The sequence below is a fragment of the Oncorhynchus nerka genome, unplaced genomic scaffold (assembly GCF_034236695.1).
Source record: "Oncorhynchus nerka isolate Pitt River unplaced genomic scaffold, Oner_Uvic_2.0 unplaced_scaffold_965, whole genome shotgun sequence".
Taxonomy (NCBI): domain Eukaryota; kingdom Metazoa; phylum Chordata; class Actinopteri; order Salmoniformes; family Salmonidae; genus Oncorhynchus; species Oncorhynchus nerka.
In genome coordinates, this window is record NW_027040350.1 from 199,163 (window position 1) to 215,141 (window position 15,979).

Genomic DNA, 15,979 nt, shown 5'->3' on the forward strand with positions numbered 1-15,979 from the left:
CCAGTGTCCCTGTTCCCAAAAGCTGCAAGGTGACCTGCCTAAATGACCATCGCCCTGTAGCACTCACTACTGTAATTATGAAGTGCATTGGAAGGCTGGTCATGACACACCTCCGCCACACTGACCCTCAACACGGAGGCCCCTAAAGGGTGTATCCTTAGTCCCCTCCTGTGCTCCCTGTTCACCCATAACTGGTTGGCAACGCATGACTCCAACACCATCATTAAATTGGCTGATGATACGACTGTGGTACTGGTACTTCCTGTATAGAGCTCCATTCTTGTGTATTTTATTTTATTCCTCGTGTTACTATCTTATTTTTTAACTCTGCATCGTTGGGAAGGGCTTTTAAGATAACATTTCACTGTAAAGTCTACACCAATTGCATTCAGTGCATGTGACATTACATTTCATTTGATTTTGACCTACCATACAAAACATCACAGACTTACTTTTACTATGTTGTCTTCCCCTGAGTCCAGGTTGACTTTATATGTCCAAACTCAGAATCAAATATGCTTCACAAAAATAACATGGTTGCTGTGTTGGAACATTTATTTTTATTGCCGATTCTTTGCATTTATCAAAGTCCCATCAGTTAATCGGATTTCAGATGTGTCTATGTCAATTTAAACACGAATAATATGGAAATAGTTATTCTTGCAAAGCATGTAAACGTTTAAATCAAACTATTATATTCATCTGACTATTCGTGCGTATAACTGTAGTGACTGACATAACAAGAGTAAAACTGCTGTTAGAAAATGGGTGGTTCGAGCCCTGAATGCTGATTGGCTAACAGCCGTGGTATATCAGACCTTATACCATGGGTATGACAAACATTTATTTTTACTGCTCTAGTTACGTTGATAACCAGTTTATAATCGTAAATAAGGCACCTCATGGGGTTATGGTATATGGCCAATATACCACGGGCTGTATCCAGACACGCATAAGAACAGCCATTAGCCGTGGTATATTGGCCATATACCACAACCTCTCGTGCATTATTTCTTAATTATACAACCAAATTTCAAAAATGCAACTTGTGAATTATAGTATTGTAACTCTAGACAGTAAGGTGAGACAATGACTGAGTTCCTAAAAAAACTAACACATTTCCCGTTTTGGAAAATTCATCCGCGGCCCTACAAAAAGGGGGCGGTCCGCATGCCGCCAGTTGCCCATCCCTGGTCTAAATCAATATAGCTACTTTCCTAATTATGAGACAATTTCCGCGTATCTATTGTAACAATTATTACAATATGTTAAATGTCTGTTTTTCATATAGATCGTTTACCTGCATCATATAGTTCCTCCGTGCCGTTGAGGGGCGCATGTTCGTCATAAATAAACGCCATCGGTAAACCCAGGCGCTCAGCCATGTTGAAGAAGTCTCAGCGCTGAGAGAGCTGCATCCCGCCATTGTGTAGATTCTATGCTCTGTAGAGAGACAGGGACTCTTGACTAACTCTCAATATACATTTCATACACCCTGCCACTTAAAGAAATAATAACAAAAAAATCAAATACAAAAAAAAGAGGCTCCAGGGAGAAAGACATGTCAGCCAGCAGCCTTCTTGAACAGGTAAAGAGAGTCACTTTATGAATATCTATCGAGAGGTAACCAGGGTAGCTTGTTTCAGAGGCAGTGACTCTCTCTGTAGCTGGCTAACGTTAGTGCAGTAGGCCTGACCACCTGCTAAAGGACTGACTGGTGAATATACATTTCTTCATTTATTTTTATTTTTTTCCCCTTCCTCTTTTCTCATAAATCAAACCTTCATGAATCACCTGGACCCAATCCAGAGACCGAAAGGCCAAGGAAACAAAGGTAAGCTATTGTAACATTACAAGTTTACTGTCTCTGTATGCGGATTTCTTCTGTGCGGTCGCGGATGTGATGATAGTTAGCCAGATAGCAGGCCAATCTCGCATTGCGCCCATTTTTCGCTTCTATAGTTGATTGGATATGTTAAAAATATTCCGATAAATTGGTACTACTTAATCTTTATTTTAGTTTGTTTAAAAAAAAGAAATTTAGTGTCATTTGTGTGAATACACCATTGTGAATTTTGAGGCAATCCCGTTAGCATTGGTAGCTAACTAACATGAGCTGCTACATTAGCAAGTTAGCTGGTTAGGCATTTCCTTAGTCAGATGGCTAGTGGCTTACTGGCACCTTGGTTAAATGATAGCATCGCTTTGCAAATGATTAAGTTGACAATCGAATGTGTTTACATCAAGTTAGGCTTCAATCTCCCACGCAAAAATAAACATGTTGTTGGCTAAACGATTCTTCGCGGTCGTGAATATACACATGAATAGCCTGCCAGTGACACGTCTTCCAGCATGCTGTTCTCACCCAACCAGTACCAAGTATATTGTCATAAACCACGAAGTTACAATGTTTCAGTTATCTTACAATGTTTTGAGGCAACTTTGTTTACTAGCCATGCCTGTTTTCCCAGTTTGGCAAATTTAATTTTCACATTATGCTTAGCTATGTCAGGACGAACTGAAACACTCTTGACAAGTGTAAGATTTGTCATAACTACAATCACCCATATTAAATACAAATTGATGGAGTTTTCTCCAAGTTGTAGCTACAAACAATATTCTACTGCACTTCGTCTCACCGATTTCACTGACAATTGGTGGTTGCAACCGATTTACTGTGATAAACAGGCCGCTTCTGCATGTATCAATTGTGCTGCAGTTACAATCTGTCAACAAAAACGTATCTAGCATTAACCCCTAAGACCTAGTGTTATTTGTTTTATACGTGGTACACTATAGACCTAGCCAGCAGGAAAGATAACTGTTTAACTCAACAAGTTCCATGTATTTGTTTACATCACCCATTTTAGTGCATTAAAAAACAGCATATTGTGTGGCTGTGAACTGTAGTTGTGCAATGCTATCAATGTCTCATCGAGCTTAATGACTTCCTGGCTTTTATTCTCTGTCACACTCATGACCAGCTGTGAATATGTAGGCCTATGATTAGATGCATGGACTATTTCAACTTTATGCAAAAAGATGTATCCAAGAGTTGTCTCTTACATCGCTGTCTACTCCTCCTTTCCAGTGCAAAACGGAGCTGTGACCCAAAAGGATACTTTGAATGATGATGAGTTTGAGCCTTACCTGAACCCTCAGGCCAGACAGGTGAGTACCAGTCCACTGCCATCAGTTTGAATAGGCCCACACTGTTCCTAACATTTGCCAGCTTAGACTGCAGGTAAATAGTGTTTGTTCACTTAACATTTTGACAGGGCCTCAGTTCTAATAGAAATGATGATGATGATGCTCAACAAGCTAAATTACTCATAGGTTATGATGGGTAAAACTCCCACTGGTACGTTTACATTAGTCATCCATAATGGGGAGATCTCACTGTATATATTTTTTACAGTGACTTTTATACTGTTGCAATTCATCATGTTTTTAGCACTTAAAGACTTTCCCCCAATTTACAGCGCAGTCCATTTCCTTTTCTAGTTGCAGTTAAACTGTCTTTCATCTCGTTGTAACAGCTGTTGGGTGCCCTCAGTGGTGGGCATTTCCCAGAAAAATGGGCCACAATGGAGCCTGTATTCCTCCAGTCAAAGGAATGCCACTGTTTTCTCCTCCATAAAGCAGTTCACTGGTGTGAAAGTGGCCACAGTCGTCCTAGTCTAAGTGGCAGCCGAGGCTGACAGAGATCCAAACGAGGATAGCCATCAGATCGATGACCTGCTTTTTGTAATGTAATGATTGAAACTGTCAGCAGGCTAACCAGGGTTTTCTTCTCTCCGCAGAGCAATGCCTATACGGCCATGTCGGACTCCTACATGCCCAGTTACTACAGCCCATCCATAGGATTCTCTTACTCCCTGAACGAGGCAGCATGGTCCACCGGGGGAGATCCTCCCATGCCTTACCTGACCTCATATGGACAGCTGAGCAACGGGGAGCACCACTTCCTGCCTGACCCCATGTTCGGCCAGCCAGGCCCGCTGGGCAACAACCCCTTCTTGGGCCAGCACAGTTTCAACTTCTTTCCCAGCAGTATGGACTTCTCTGCCTGGGGCAACAACAGCTCTCAGGGACAGTCTACGCAGAACTCTGGCTACAGCAGTAGCTATGCCTACGCACCCAGCTCGCTAGGGGGTGCCATGATCGACGGACAGTCCCCCTTCGCCCAGAACGAGCCCCTCAACAAGGCACCTGGCATGAACAGCTTGGACCAGGGCATGGCTGGACTTAAGATTGGTGGCGGTGCCGGGGACATGGGGGCCCCAAAGGTGGTGGGCTCTGGCCTCCCCAGGGGATCCCTAGGCCACAGCCAGGTTTCTGGTGGAGCTCCCAGCATGCCACTGCCCCCCGTGTCCATCGCCCCCGCTAAGCCCGCCTCCTGGGCGGACATTGCCAGCAAGCCGGCCAAGCCGCAGCCCAAGCTGAAAACCAAGGGTGGGATAGCGGGGACCAACCTGCCCCCTCCGCCCATCAAACACAACATGGACATTGGCACTTGGGACAACAAGGGGACCATGCCTAAAGCGTCCACCCCCCAGCAGGCGCCTCTCCCCAGCAACGGGCAGCCGCCCAACCAGGCCTCACCTCAGCCCGGCACCATGGCCGGAGGGACCCCGCAACTGCCCCTCAGCAATGGACAGTTGGTGGCCTCTTCGGCCCAGCTGGGGCAGCACCAATTCCCCCCCAACGGGCAGCAGGGCATGGGGGGGCAGCTGCAGCTTTCCCAGGGCCCCCCGCCCACCACCCAGCCATCTCAGCCCACCCGCTGGGTCCCTCCACGGAACCGTGCCAACGGCTTTGGGGATGCCGTGGGTGGGGCGGGGCAGTCGCCCCCAACTCGGGCGTGGGTGGGGTGCTGGTGCTCTCGGAGCCCCACCCGGTGCTGGAGAAGCTGCGCCTGGTCAACAACTACAACCCCAAAGACTTTGACTGGAATCTCAAGCAGGGCCGTGTGTTCATCATCAAGAGCTACTCCGAGGACGACATCCACCGCTCCATCAAGTACAACATCTGGTGCAGCACGGAGCACGGCAACAAGCGGCTGGACGCCGCCTACCGCTCTCTGGGCGCCAAGGGCCCCCTCTACCTGCTCTTCAGCGTCAACGGCAGTGGCCACTTTTGCGGCGTGGCGGAGATGCGCTCGCCCGTGGACTACAATACCTGCGCCGGCGTGTGGTCGCAGGACAAGTGGAAGGGGCGCTTTGACGTGCGCTGGATCTTCGTTAAGGACGTTCCCAACAGCCAGCTGCGGCACATCCGCCTGGAGAACAACGAGAATAAGCCAGTGACCAACTCGCGGGACACACAGGAGGTGCCTCTGGACAAGGCACGGCAGGTGCTGAAGATCATCGCCGGCTACAAGCACACCACCTCCATCTTTGACGACTTCTCCCACTACGAGAAGCGCCAAGAGGAGGAGGACTGTGTGAAAAAGGTAAAGGCCTGCCCTCCACCCATCTGGGGAAACAAATAGGCCCTACATCTTGAGTTGTGTGCTTGGGGAGTGGCATGGGAAGCCATGGGTGTGTGTGCGCTAAGGTTCTGACAGCATCTCGAGAGTAAAAAAATCCAGTTGACGAGTGCAATAATTGAAAAAGGTTATCAGTCGTTATGTGTGTGGTCATCTTACAATGTGCCGTTCCTACAGAGAATGTGGATATGCCAGAAACCAAGTAACTTCCAAGTTATAATATTAAAAACGCGTTTTTTTTATTTACTTTTTATTCATGTGCCATTTCTCTCACATTGATTTGTGATTTACGAATGCTGACCTCTGTGTTGATTAGGTGTGTCCATATGAAATGTAATGGGTATTAACCATTCGGTATCCAATTGATGATCATAATTTCTTTGTGGAAATGTGTGCCCATTGTGTATGAGGAATTGATGTATTTGTTACTGTTATATTGGGACATGTTTCAGATGCTTTGTCTACCAAATCACTGCTCTAATCATAGAGGATGTCACCATAGCAGTCCCTCCAGGATTCCACAGCGTTGTTTTGTGATGGCTGATTCTGCTGTGACTGACACTGCGTGGCAATTTGCAATGACTGGTGGCAAAACTTTGACGTGTTGCTTTATTAAGCCATTTTATGTGGCAAAAGGGAGGTGATCGGTTGCCATTGTGAGCCCTCGCTTAATATGTGATAGTTGATCTTGCCAAAAATTCAGCGCTCGCAGAAATCCAGGAGGGACTGCCTTATACAATTTTAAAAGGGGAAGTGGAAAGGTTTTGCAGGAGTCGTGTAAACAAAATGCCAGAAGTCCCTTGTGATCACCAATATGCATTTTATCATTGACCTTTTTTTAAATTTATTTTTATTGACTCCCAAAATGTTTAGAATATTCATAATTATGCTTCAACCTCTATGTCATCTTATCCAAAACATAACCCTCATTCTTGACTGAGGCTTCTGTTCACATTATTAAATGTATGTTTACATCGGTCCTTCAGTCAAACAGTATGTGGTCGCCTGCTCGTCGAATCTCATTCCAAAATCATGGGCATTAATATGGAGTTGGTCCCCCCCTTTTCCTGCTATAACAGCCTCCAATGTAATGGGAAGGCTTTCCTCTAGATCTTGCTTCCATTCAGCCACGAGCATTAGAGGTTGGGGCTAGTAATGGGCGTTAGGCCTGGCTTGCAGTCGGCATTCCAATTCATCCCAAAGGTGTTCGATGGGGTTGAGGTCAGGGCTCTGTGCAGGCTTGTCAAGTTCTTCCACACCAATCTCAACAAGCCATTTCTGTATGTAACTCGCTTTGTGCACGGGAGCCTTGTCATGCTGAAACAGGAAAGGACCTTCCCCAAACTGTTGCCACTTAGTTGGTCGCACAGAATCTTCTAGAATGTCATTGCATGCTGTAGCGTTAAGATTTCCCTTCATCTGATCGAAGGGGCCTAGCCCAGACCATTATTCCTCCTCCCCGCCAAACTTCACAGTTGGCACTGCATTCGGGCAGGTAGCATTCTCCTGGCATCCGCCAAACCCAGATTTGTCCGTCGGACTGCCAGATGGTGACGCATAATTCATCACCCCAGAGAATGCTTTTCCCTGCTCCAGAGTCCAATGGCGGCGCTCTTTACACCACTCCAGCCGATGCTTGGCATTGCACTTGGTGACCTTAAGCTTGTGTGCGGCTGCTTGGCCATGGAAACCCATTTCATGAATCTCCCGACGAATAGATATTTTGCTGATGTTGCTTCTAGTGGCAGTCTGGAACTCGTTAGTGAGTGTTGCAACCGAGGACAGATGATTTTTACACACTTCACCACTTGCCGGTCCCATTCTGTGATCTTGTGTGGCCTACCACTTCATGGCTGAGCCGTTCTTGCTCCTAGACGTTTCCACTTCACAATAACAGCACTTCCAGTTGACCGGGCCAGCTCTAGCAGGGCATAAATTTTACAAACAGACTTGTTGGAAAGGAGGCATCCTATGACGATTGCTACGTTGAAAGTCACTGAGCTCTTATGGCCACTCTGCTGCCAATGTTTGTCTATGGAGATTGCATGGCTGTGTGCTCGTTTTATAAATTTGATATATATATATATATATTTTTTTATATACCTGTAAGCAACTGGTGTCTGAAATAGCCGAATCCACTGATTTGATGGAGTCCACATACTTATGGAAACATACTGTATGTTAATTATTTGGTGTTGGGAACAAATACTTGCTCAATGTACCAACGTCTACACAGCCATGCAACATGTTTTGAAAAAGCTTTTGCTAACGTGTCCTTCAATATAGCAATCTAATTAGGATGATAAGCCTGTAGCAGGGATATTCAACCCTTTACCCCACAAGGTCTGGGCTACTCCTGCCTTTCTAGCTCAGAAGTCATTGCACCCACCTGGGGACCCAGGTCTAAATCAGAATGGGAGGGAGCAGTAGAACTGGTTTCAAGGTCCAAATATGAATTTGAGGTGCTTTATAAGTTTTAGGCTCTGGTTCTGACTGGAGCAGTGTTCATCAGTGATTATTGTTAGTTAGACTCACTTTAGGTCTATATCTCTGTATTACCGCCTGTTTTTATACAGACCACAGTGCTTGTTTGTCACCTCTGAGAAGACAACGCAGTTTCTTACATTGTAACAGGCCTAGTTATTGGGTTATATTTGAGTCTTTCCCTTAATACTCTGTGACAGCATGTCTCAATGATGTCGCAAATTGACGGAAACACGAGGCAGAAATCCAATCTTATTTTGTGGAAGCTCAAACCATGCTTCCTTACATTTGTCATCACATACCACTATGTATTTTCTAAAGTAACCGTCCAGTGAAAATCTCACAAAGTTCCTTTTCTGTTAACTCCTATCCAAATAATGTGGTTGAGTCATCCTATGCTATTTGTGGCCTAAGCATAAATGGAATAAAACCCTACAAAACCCCCACCTCTAACTTCTCAAACAGTAAAAAAAAAAATGCATTGAGGATAATTTAATCCTCTTTAGGAGGATGAGTTGGCCAATCTGTGGTATCCACCATTCTGTTGGGGTACGCCCACACCATTCCAACACAGAAAATTGCAAATGATTTCACTCGTATTGTAATATTTCCTAGCAATCTGGAAACACTGGACGGTTACTTTAGAGGCGTAGCGGCCTTTTCCATCAGTATATCCACATTGCATGACTGAGGCTGTGTGTGGGAAACGAGGTCTGCATTATTTACTGTGGCAAGGAAACTGCTCTGCACCTGGGGGTATTTCACATTATACAACGTGTGCTTCTAATCCTGAATGCTGATTGGTTAAAACCGCGTTCCAGCCGGTGTCTATTCCACGAGTTACCACCGGCTAAATCTAGGATGTTAAAATGCCTATTTACTCTGTTCCGTCTGCTCTGCACCTAGTGGTGTTTTAACAGCAAACTCCTCATACATATTCTGAAAAGACTACATATGTACTTGCTGTCAAATATAAACTTATCACAGCGTTAACTACTGCTTCCTCTTATCTAGACAATCAAGAGATCTGTGTTTTGTGGTTAACACATTGATACAGGTTGGTGATTTACCACTGGTTACTGCCTGGAATGTGTATAATATTACCATGCCTTTTTAGAGGTTTCGAGGTCAGAGGAGAACGGAGGCACAAGAGAGTAAGGCAGGATACTGACCGTTCAAATGACCAATGATCTTTGTGATACAACTTACCAATGAAGTAAAATGTTAATGTCTTAGTGATCACTTTTGATTTTGTGAATTTCAATTGTAATGTTTCATCTGTATCCACTTACTGTAAATCAATGAAGTTGTTGATGCATGTATGCCCAAGATTGATTGAAGGTTTTCATTTTCCTGATGATGTTCTGTTACCAGGTGGAGGTCCAGGGTAGCGAGCCGTACCCCAGTAACCCCAACCCCAGCAGGAGTCATTACAGACTTCAGGTAATGACCTCTCCCCCACTTATCGTTCTTGTAATAGCCTAACCTTTAGTGTGGAAGTACTCTCCGTTAGGTGTACTCCGTAGAGGCTCCACGGCCGCTTTGAGACTTCACCATACACTGCACAGAGATTTTGGTTCATGCCATTATTTTGTGACTTTTACGTTAGTGTCGTTGGGGTTTATTTACGGAGAACACTTGGTGGAGTGTAAACCCAGTCTAACAGGCCTGCTACATTAGATGTCACGTTTGCAACTCATTTCAATAAATTATCCTCTGGTTCTATTTACAAGAATTCTACGCGTGGCTTACTAGTGATGTGTCCCGTGTAGCATCTAAAAACCTACTGTTTTTCTGCTCTCCTTGTCAGACGGACGCCTCAAGGCCCACACGGACCATACGATTTTAACCACATTATGCCACAATTTTGGAGCCTCAAGACAAAATGTCCAAGTCGCGGGCAAATTCTTAGGTTGTAAACGATTGTCGGACATCTTTGCTTGTTCCGTGTGACAGGATCTAGGTCTGGCGATTTTAAAAAAAAAAAAAAAAAAAAAAAAAAATTAAATATCTTTTTTAGTACCTCTAGGTGCGATCGTAGGCTCCGACAAAGTTCTTGCGCTGTCTTTATCACGAAGTGTGACTGTTGTTACAAGCTGATCCCGGTGACTGACCGACAGGAACACGTTTGAAACCGGTGTTGTGCCGACCCCCCTTTGCGTGAACGCATGCACACATTAAATTCTTCATTGCTGTGACTTGCTTGCTAGTTGAGATTTCTGCTCTCCACTACGTTGTCTGTTTTTAGCCTATATTTCACTGATCTGAGTAGCAGAAAGCATTTTTTTATTTGTGTCCTTCAAGGCAGCTGTCAAAATTATCACATTAGGCTGCGTTTCATTTTTTTTTTTTTATGGCGGTTTGATCGCCGGAGAGGCACTAGTAATATCTGCAGTTTTCAGATTGGCAATTTTTTTTTCAAGTGTATTTGTCTTGAAAAATCTCTTTGCCAAAATTCGTCATCTCTCCCATGTCTTATTGGACTAGTGGTAGTTCTGAAATGTTTGCTTGCCTGCATTTTACTCCCTCTATGTTTAGTATAATACACATACATTAATGATTCATTTTGGTTGCCTAACCTGTCGTGAATTTTGTTCTTATAGAAAGTATTTGACTCTAGTGACAAAATTAAGGACATTTGAAAGGGTGAGGATTTCGGCAGGCAAGAAAATGTCAAATACTTTCTATAGAACAAATTTCACGTCAGGATAGGCAACCAAAATGAATAATTAATGTATTGTGCCACTCGGGAGCCAACCTGTGAAGTAAAAGTTGGTAAAAAAAATATATATATATATATATATATATATATAATCTCAATACCCCAAAAAACTACTTGCGGTAAAAAATAATTTAAAGTACTACTTAAGTACTTTACACCACTGCAAATGGCCCATATCTCTCAACGGATGAGTATTGCAAATGTCTGAAAAAGTGGTTAGAACTGAATGTTGTATGCTAGGTACCCCAAAGCTGAATTTAAAAAATAAAATAAAAAATGTTTTAGTTTTGTTTAAACATTTTATTTTTGTATCACCAGGAAATCTCGAACATTATTGGGGTCAAATCTGTTCAAGTATTCCCACCCCAAAAAAGTTTAAAAAATAATTTTAAAAATGTCTTGATTACATTGAAAAAATATTTTTGGGGGGCTTAGTTGTGGTCAATTTGTAGTGTACAAAGTACTATAATTATGTTCTTGCACCCTGATTTTAATACGCTCTGACAGAAATAGTCCCACAGCTGAATCCACTTGCCTTCCCGTGTTGTAGGCTATACATATCCTGTTTATTCATGTAGAACTATTCTGCTGGACTGTTGGGACCTGGTGGTAGGGAGATATGCTTGGCTTGGTACCAGTAGATATGGGTTCTCAGTGTGGTGGAAACTTTTATTTTTTTCTTCTGTTTTTAAATATTATGTGAAGAACCACAACCTCTACTCTTACATCCATTGATGGGAGCATGGTAATTAAGTATGATCTGCAACATTTTGTTTTACTGGAAAAACCCTGAATCTCTGAAGTCTTGTGTGTTTTGATGAGAGTACCCAAACTGAACTCTTGTTTTCTGTGTCCCACAGGAACGCCAAGGACGTGTCAAGTAACAGTCACTGCTTTGGGCAAAAGACTGCAATGGCCCCTCTTTTCCCTTTCTACCCCCATCACATTCAGATATTTCGAGAAATTCTAAATGGGGTAAAAAAAAATAACCAAGGACACACAAAAAAAAACGAAATGAAGACTTTCTTGATTTCTTTTTACTTTAAAAGACTGACTTTGAACTTGTAGTAAAATAAAAAGAAATTATTATTCATAGGACTAAAACTTTGATGCATAGCATCCTTAGGTGAATCCCCCCCCCCCATTCCACTACATATGCTTTTTTTTCTTACTCATGTGCTCACCCCTCCCCTGCCTGTTTTTACAGTCTGAAAACAAGTCTGTAATTCTTCTCATGCAAAATAATAGTGGACATTTTTTGTGTCATCTACTACGGCTACTATTAGTGGACAGAAGTCCAGGCGGGTCATTATGTAAACCTCCTCCTCCAGTGGGAGATGAAATCATCCAATCAGGACGTGGGGGGGGTCTCCTCAGTGGATATTTGTTGTAGTTGGTCCTGTCATCGGTTCCTTCAAGAAGTTTCTTTTTCATATGCTTCCATCTGTTTATAAAAAAGATCTAAAACAAATGATCGCGATGACCTTGTTTATTTTTTGTGTTGGCAGAGTGTATGGGGGGCGGGGTTTAAGGTTGGGGGGCGGAGGGGGGGGGGGGATGAAAGCAACAAGATTTGTTACGTTTAGCCTTGGTCATTGTATAATTTTATGTACAATTGTACAAAATTGGGCTGTTTGCAGACTTCAGAACTTATTTGCCCCTTTTCTTGGACTGGTTTATTAATGTTTTTATTGGCTGCTTTCCTCCCGCCATTTTTGTTTCCTCTTCCTCCCGTTTTCTTAAAGACCGCGTCGACGCGAGTGGCCTTGCCCCCCCCATTCTTTCTATTAATCAGTTCAAAGTAATAAACGTGGTATACTCAGCAAGAACTCGTGTGCATTCCCCTTGTTTGACTGTAAGCACTTTTCATGCTGTGCATCCCCTTTTCAGATTTTTTTATTGAGGGTAAATGTTTTATTTGGTAAGGAAGCCATATCCCCCCCCCACACACACACTTAATTCTACCCCAAACATCCCTCTTACTACTAACCACTACTGTCTCTTTCCACTGCCTGCTCTACCATAACACCACCACCCTTGCAGAATGTCAATGTTGGTGAAAACACTACTGGCTTTTCTCTGTGGTATAATAATAATAAAGTCAATCTTGCTATTTTCTCTTCTCGTAACTCCGCTGCGGGGGTGTTGGTAAGGGCTGCTTTGTTAACCTGTTATTAGACCAGCATCATCTCGAGTGGTGTCAGTAGGTGTTTGCGATGTGAAGCTGTGTTCTTGCTTGTGATCTTTTCATCGTGCTGAACTCCGCATCAACAACTACTAGATCTTGGGTCACTGTCAAGTACGTTCCTGTTGAAACTGAGGCTGGTGGCATTTTAGTAAATTTCAGCCTACAATTGGGTATTTCAGGCAAGTGAGATTAGTATTTAGTCATTGGTGATGCTGAACATGTAGGCCTATATTTATGACTGCATCTTTCTGTTTTTAAATATGTCTGGAACAACCTGTATAGCATTAGCACAGACGTGAGAAACGCGCTTTCCATATCTTGAATTCACCATCGGTGCAGTGTCACTCAACATGCATGCTTACAATAATCAAAATGCTATGTCTTGTCACTGACGTTATGGCCCAGAAATTACAGTCCTCATGTAGTTTACGGCATAATTACAGTACTTCAAATACATCCATCTCACTGGTCCATGAGCAACATTGCCACGTTGACCAATCATTTCTTTCAAATCAAGGTCTGGGTCCCCCAGATGGCATATGAATGCATCATAAGCGATGGCAAAATGCAGAAAATTAGCTTTAACGGTCGACTTTGGGCACACAAACGGTCCAATCCTTTCTCAATTTTCTAACTGAAATGGGGTGTACTTTTTTTTTTTTTTTGTTGGTGGTGGTGGTGGTTCATCGTGTCATTCTGGCCTTGCGCATTGCAACTGACAGTTTGTTAGCGTAGCTAGCCACTTGTAGTAGCTAGCCACTTGTAGTAGCTAGCCACTTGTAGTAGCTAGCCACTTGTAGTAGCTAGCCACTTGTAGTAGCTAGCCACTTGTAGCTAGCCAATAACTCCTCCTGTATGTGTTGACCTTATTTCACAGAAATTGTTTTTGGACAGAAGCTGTAGAGATCGATAAGAAATGGAACTTCTTCCGCAAAGTGTTTTCATACATTTTTGTTTTTAGGTATTAAATGACCTGGTATGATGGTGCATCGATTACACGGTTTAAAGCCTTTGTTTTTAGGTATTAAGTGACCTGGAATGATGGTGCATCGATTACACGGTTTAAAGCCTTTGTTTTTAGGTATTAAGTGACCTGGAATGATGGTGCATCGATTACACGGTTTAAAGACTTTGTTTTTAGGTATTAAGTGACCTGGAATGATGGTGCATCGATTACACGGTTTAAAGACTTTGTTTTTGCCCAACGTTTTTTTAAAGAAACTGGCCAGTTATTCCAGATTTCTATGAAATATGAGTGAAATTGTTTTCAAGCAGCTTTTCTGTGTTGGAATGGTGTGGGCGTATACCCCGGTGATTAAACTATTCATTGGAGTATAGTGTTGATTGGCCAGCTCATCCTCAGTTGGGATGACAACATTAAGGAAATAGCACTAAAAAATGTTTTTGTCTTTTTGAGATACTACTCTTTAAAATATTTTTTTAAACACTTGTATTCACATACAAGTATTGAATGGGTCAACAACATTATTTGGGTATGTGCTAACTTTTAAAGTGTTATTTTCATGTTTGCTTCACCTCGTGGCAAAATGTGGTAAAGTAGCAGGATATTATCTTAAGAACTCATTATCCTTGTAGATTTCATGACCTGACGAACTAAAGCTATTCTGGGGGCAAAAGGAGGAGGGGGGTTTAACTCAATATTAGGACTGTGTTCTTAATGTTTTGTACATTCGGTGTACAGAATATTTAGCATATTGTCACTGCATTGCTTCGCAACGTGAGTCCCGTTTTATGTAGTTTAGGTGACATCAACAGGATACTGATGATGAATCTGAAAATGATCTTTGTCAGAGGATAGATACTGCGCAGACCACCTATTCATCCATCAACTCACGCGTCAGACTGCTTGAAGCCGTCAACACTTTCTGATGTAAGTCTATTTGGTTGTGTTATGCACAGGCAGACCATTTCCGATTGGCAAAATATCATAATTGGATTGCCGCTCTAACCACAGCCTTTGTGTGCATTCATTATGTTGAAACGTCTGTGCTCGTCTGAAAATAATTCAAGGTAATTGCATTCCCTTGTTCGGAAGCAGAGTCGATGCGCTCGTTTGGTATTTTAAAGACCTGAACAACGCCTGACAGAAGGCCTTCCAGGCCGTTCTTACTTAACAAGCGAACTCTGCTAGCTAGTCATCTATGCTGGTTGGTAGTTTGTACAACTGATGTGTGTAATTCTGTGACACTTCATGTTTTATTTAGATTTACAGAGTGGGTGAGCTCCAATCCCGACCGGCTGATCAGATTCCCTTTCAGTCTCAGCACTGGATCAGATTCTATAGCAGCCCCCCGAAGCTGATAAGTCAGGATGCTGCCTTGTATGATGTTTCACGAGCAGAGCACCTAGCAGTCAGTGCCTTATTGGCGCTGATGCATATTATCCCACTGGATTAAATATGCATCTGCCTATAAGGCACTTTGACTGTTAAGAGCTTTCCTTATGAAACATACAAGGCAGCATCCTAACTTCAGCCTTTGGGGCTGCTATAGAATCTGATCAGCCTGTCAGGAATGGAGCTCATCCACTTCTGAAATTTTAAATATTTGCTACAAAAAAATAATAATTATACACATCACTTATGCAAGCTAACAACCAGCATAGATGACTATCTAGTTAGTTAGCTCACAAGACTTGCTGTACAAGTTAGCTTGCTCTGGTCTTAGGAGTGGCATGCAGCCTGTGAGACGGGCCGTCAGACAAGCGTCGTTCAGGGCTTAAATGCCCCACAAGCTTCTATCTCATAGAAAATGGCGGGTGGGCTATATACATAATGGCCACTGGGAGGCGACAAACATTTATTTTAGTCTGTTGTCATGCCCTGGGTCAGAATAATGGGAGTGCTGGAGACGAAACAGCCAGGCATGCTCCAGTCCAGGGTTACTCAAAGCTTAGCCAATGAGGTCTGGAGCTTGCAGGTTTTCTGGTCTACCTGGTAATTAATTGCACACACCTGGTGTCCCATGTCTAGATCAGTCCCTGATTAGAGAGGAACAATGAAAAAAATGCAGTTGAACTGGCTTTGAGGTCTGGAGTTGAGTTGGCTCTAGTCCACCTGGTCATGCAGTCGTGC

At 43.2% G+C, this 15,979-nt stretch overlaps 1 protein-coding gene across 1 annotated transcript; it reads left to right on the top strand.

Annotated features, from left to right (window-relative positions):
* The first annotated feature begins 1,203 nt into the window (after positions 1-1,203).
* Positions 1,204-12,168, top strand: LOC115124940 (YTH domain-containing family protein 2-like). The gene is given in 7 exon segments (XM_029654439.2): positions 1,204-1,588; positions 1,810-1,834; positions 3,092-3,171; positions 3,804-4,851; positions 4,854-5,455; positions 9,350-9,418; positions 11,558-12,168. Coding segments are annotated over 7 exon segments (1,875 nt in total). The 5' UTR covers positions 1,204-1,561; the 3' UTR covers positions 11,582-12,168.
* Positions 12,169-15,979: the final 3,811 nt, after the last annotated feature.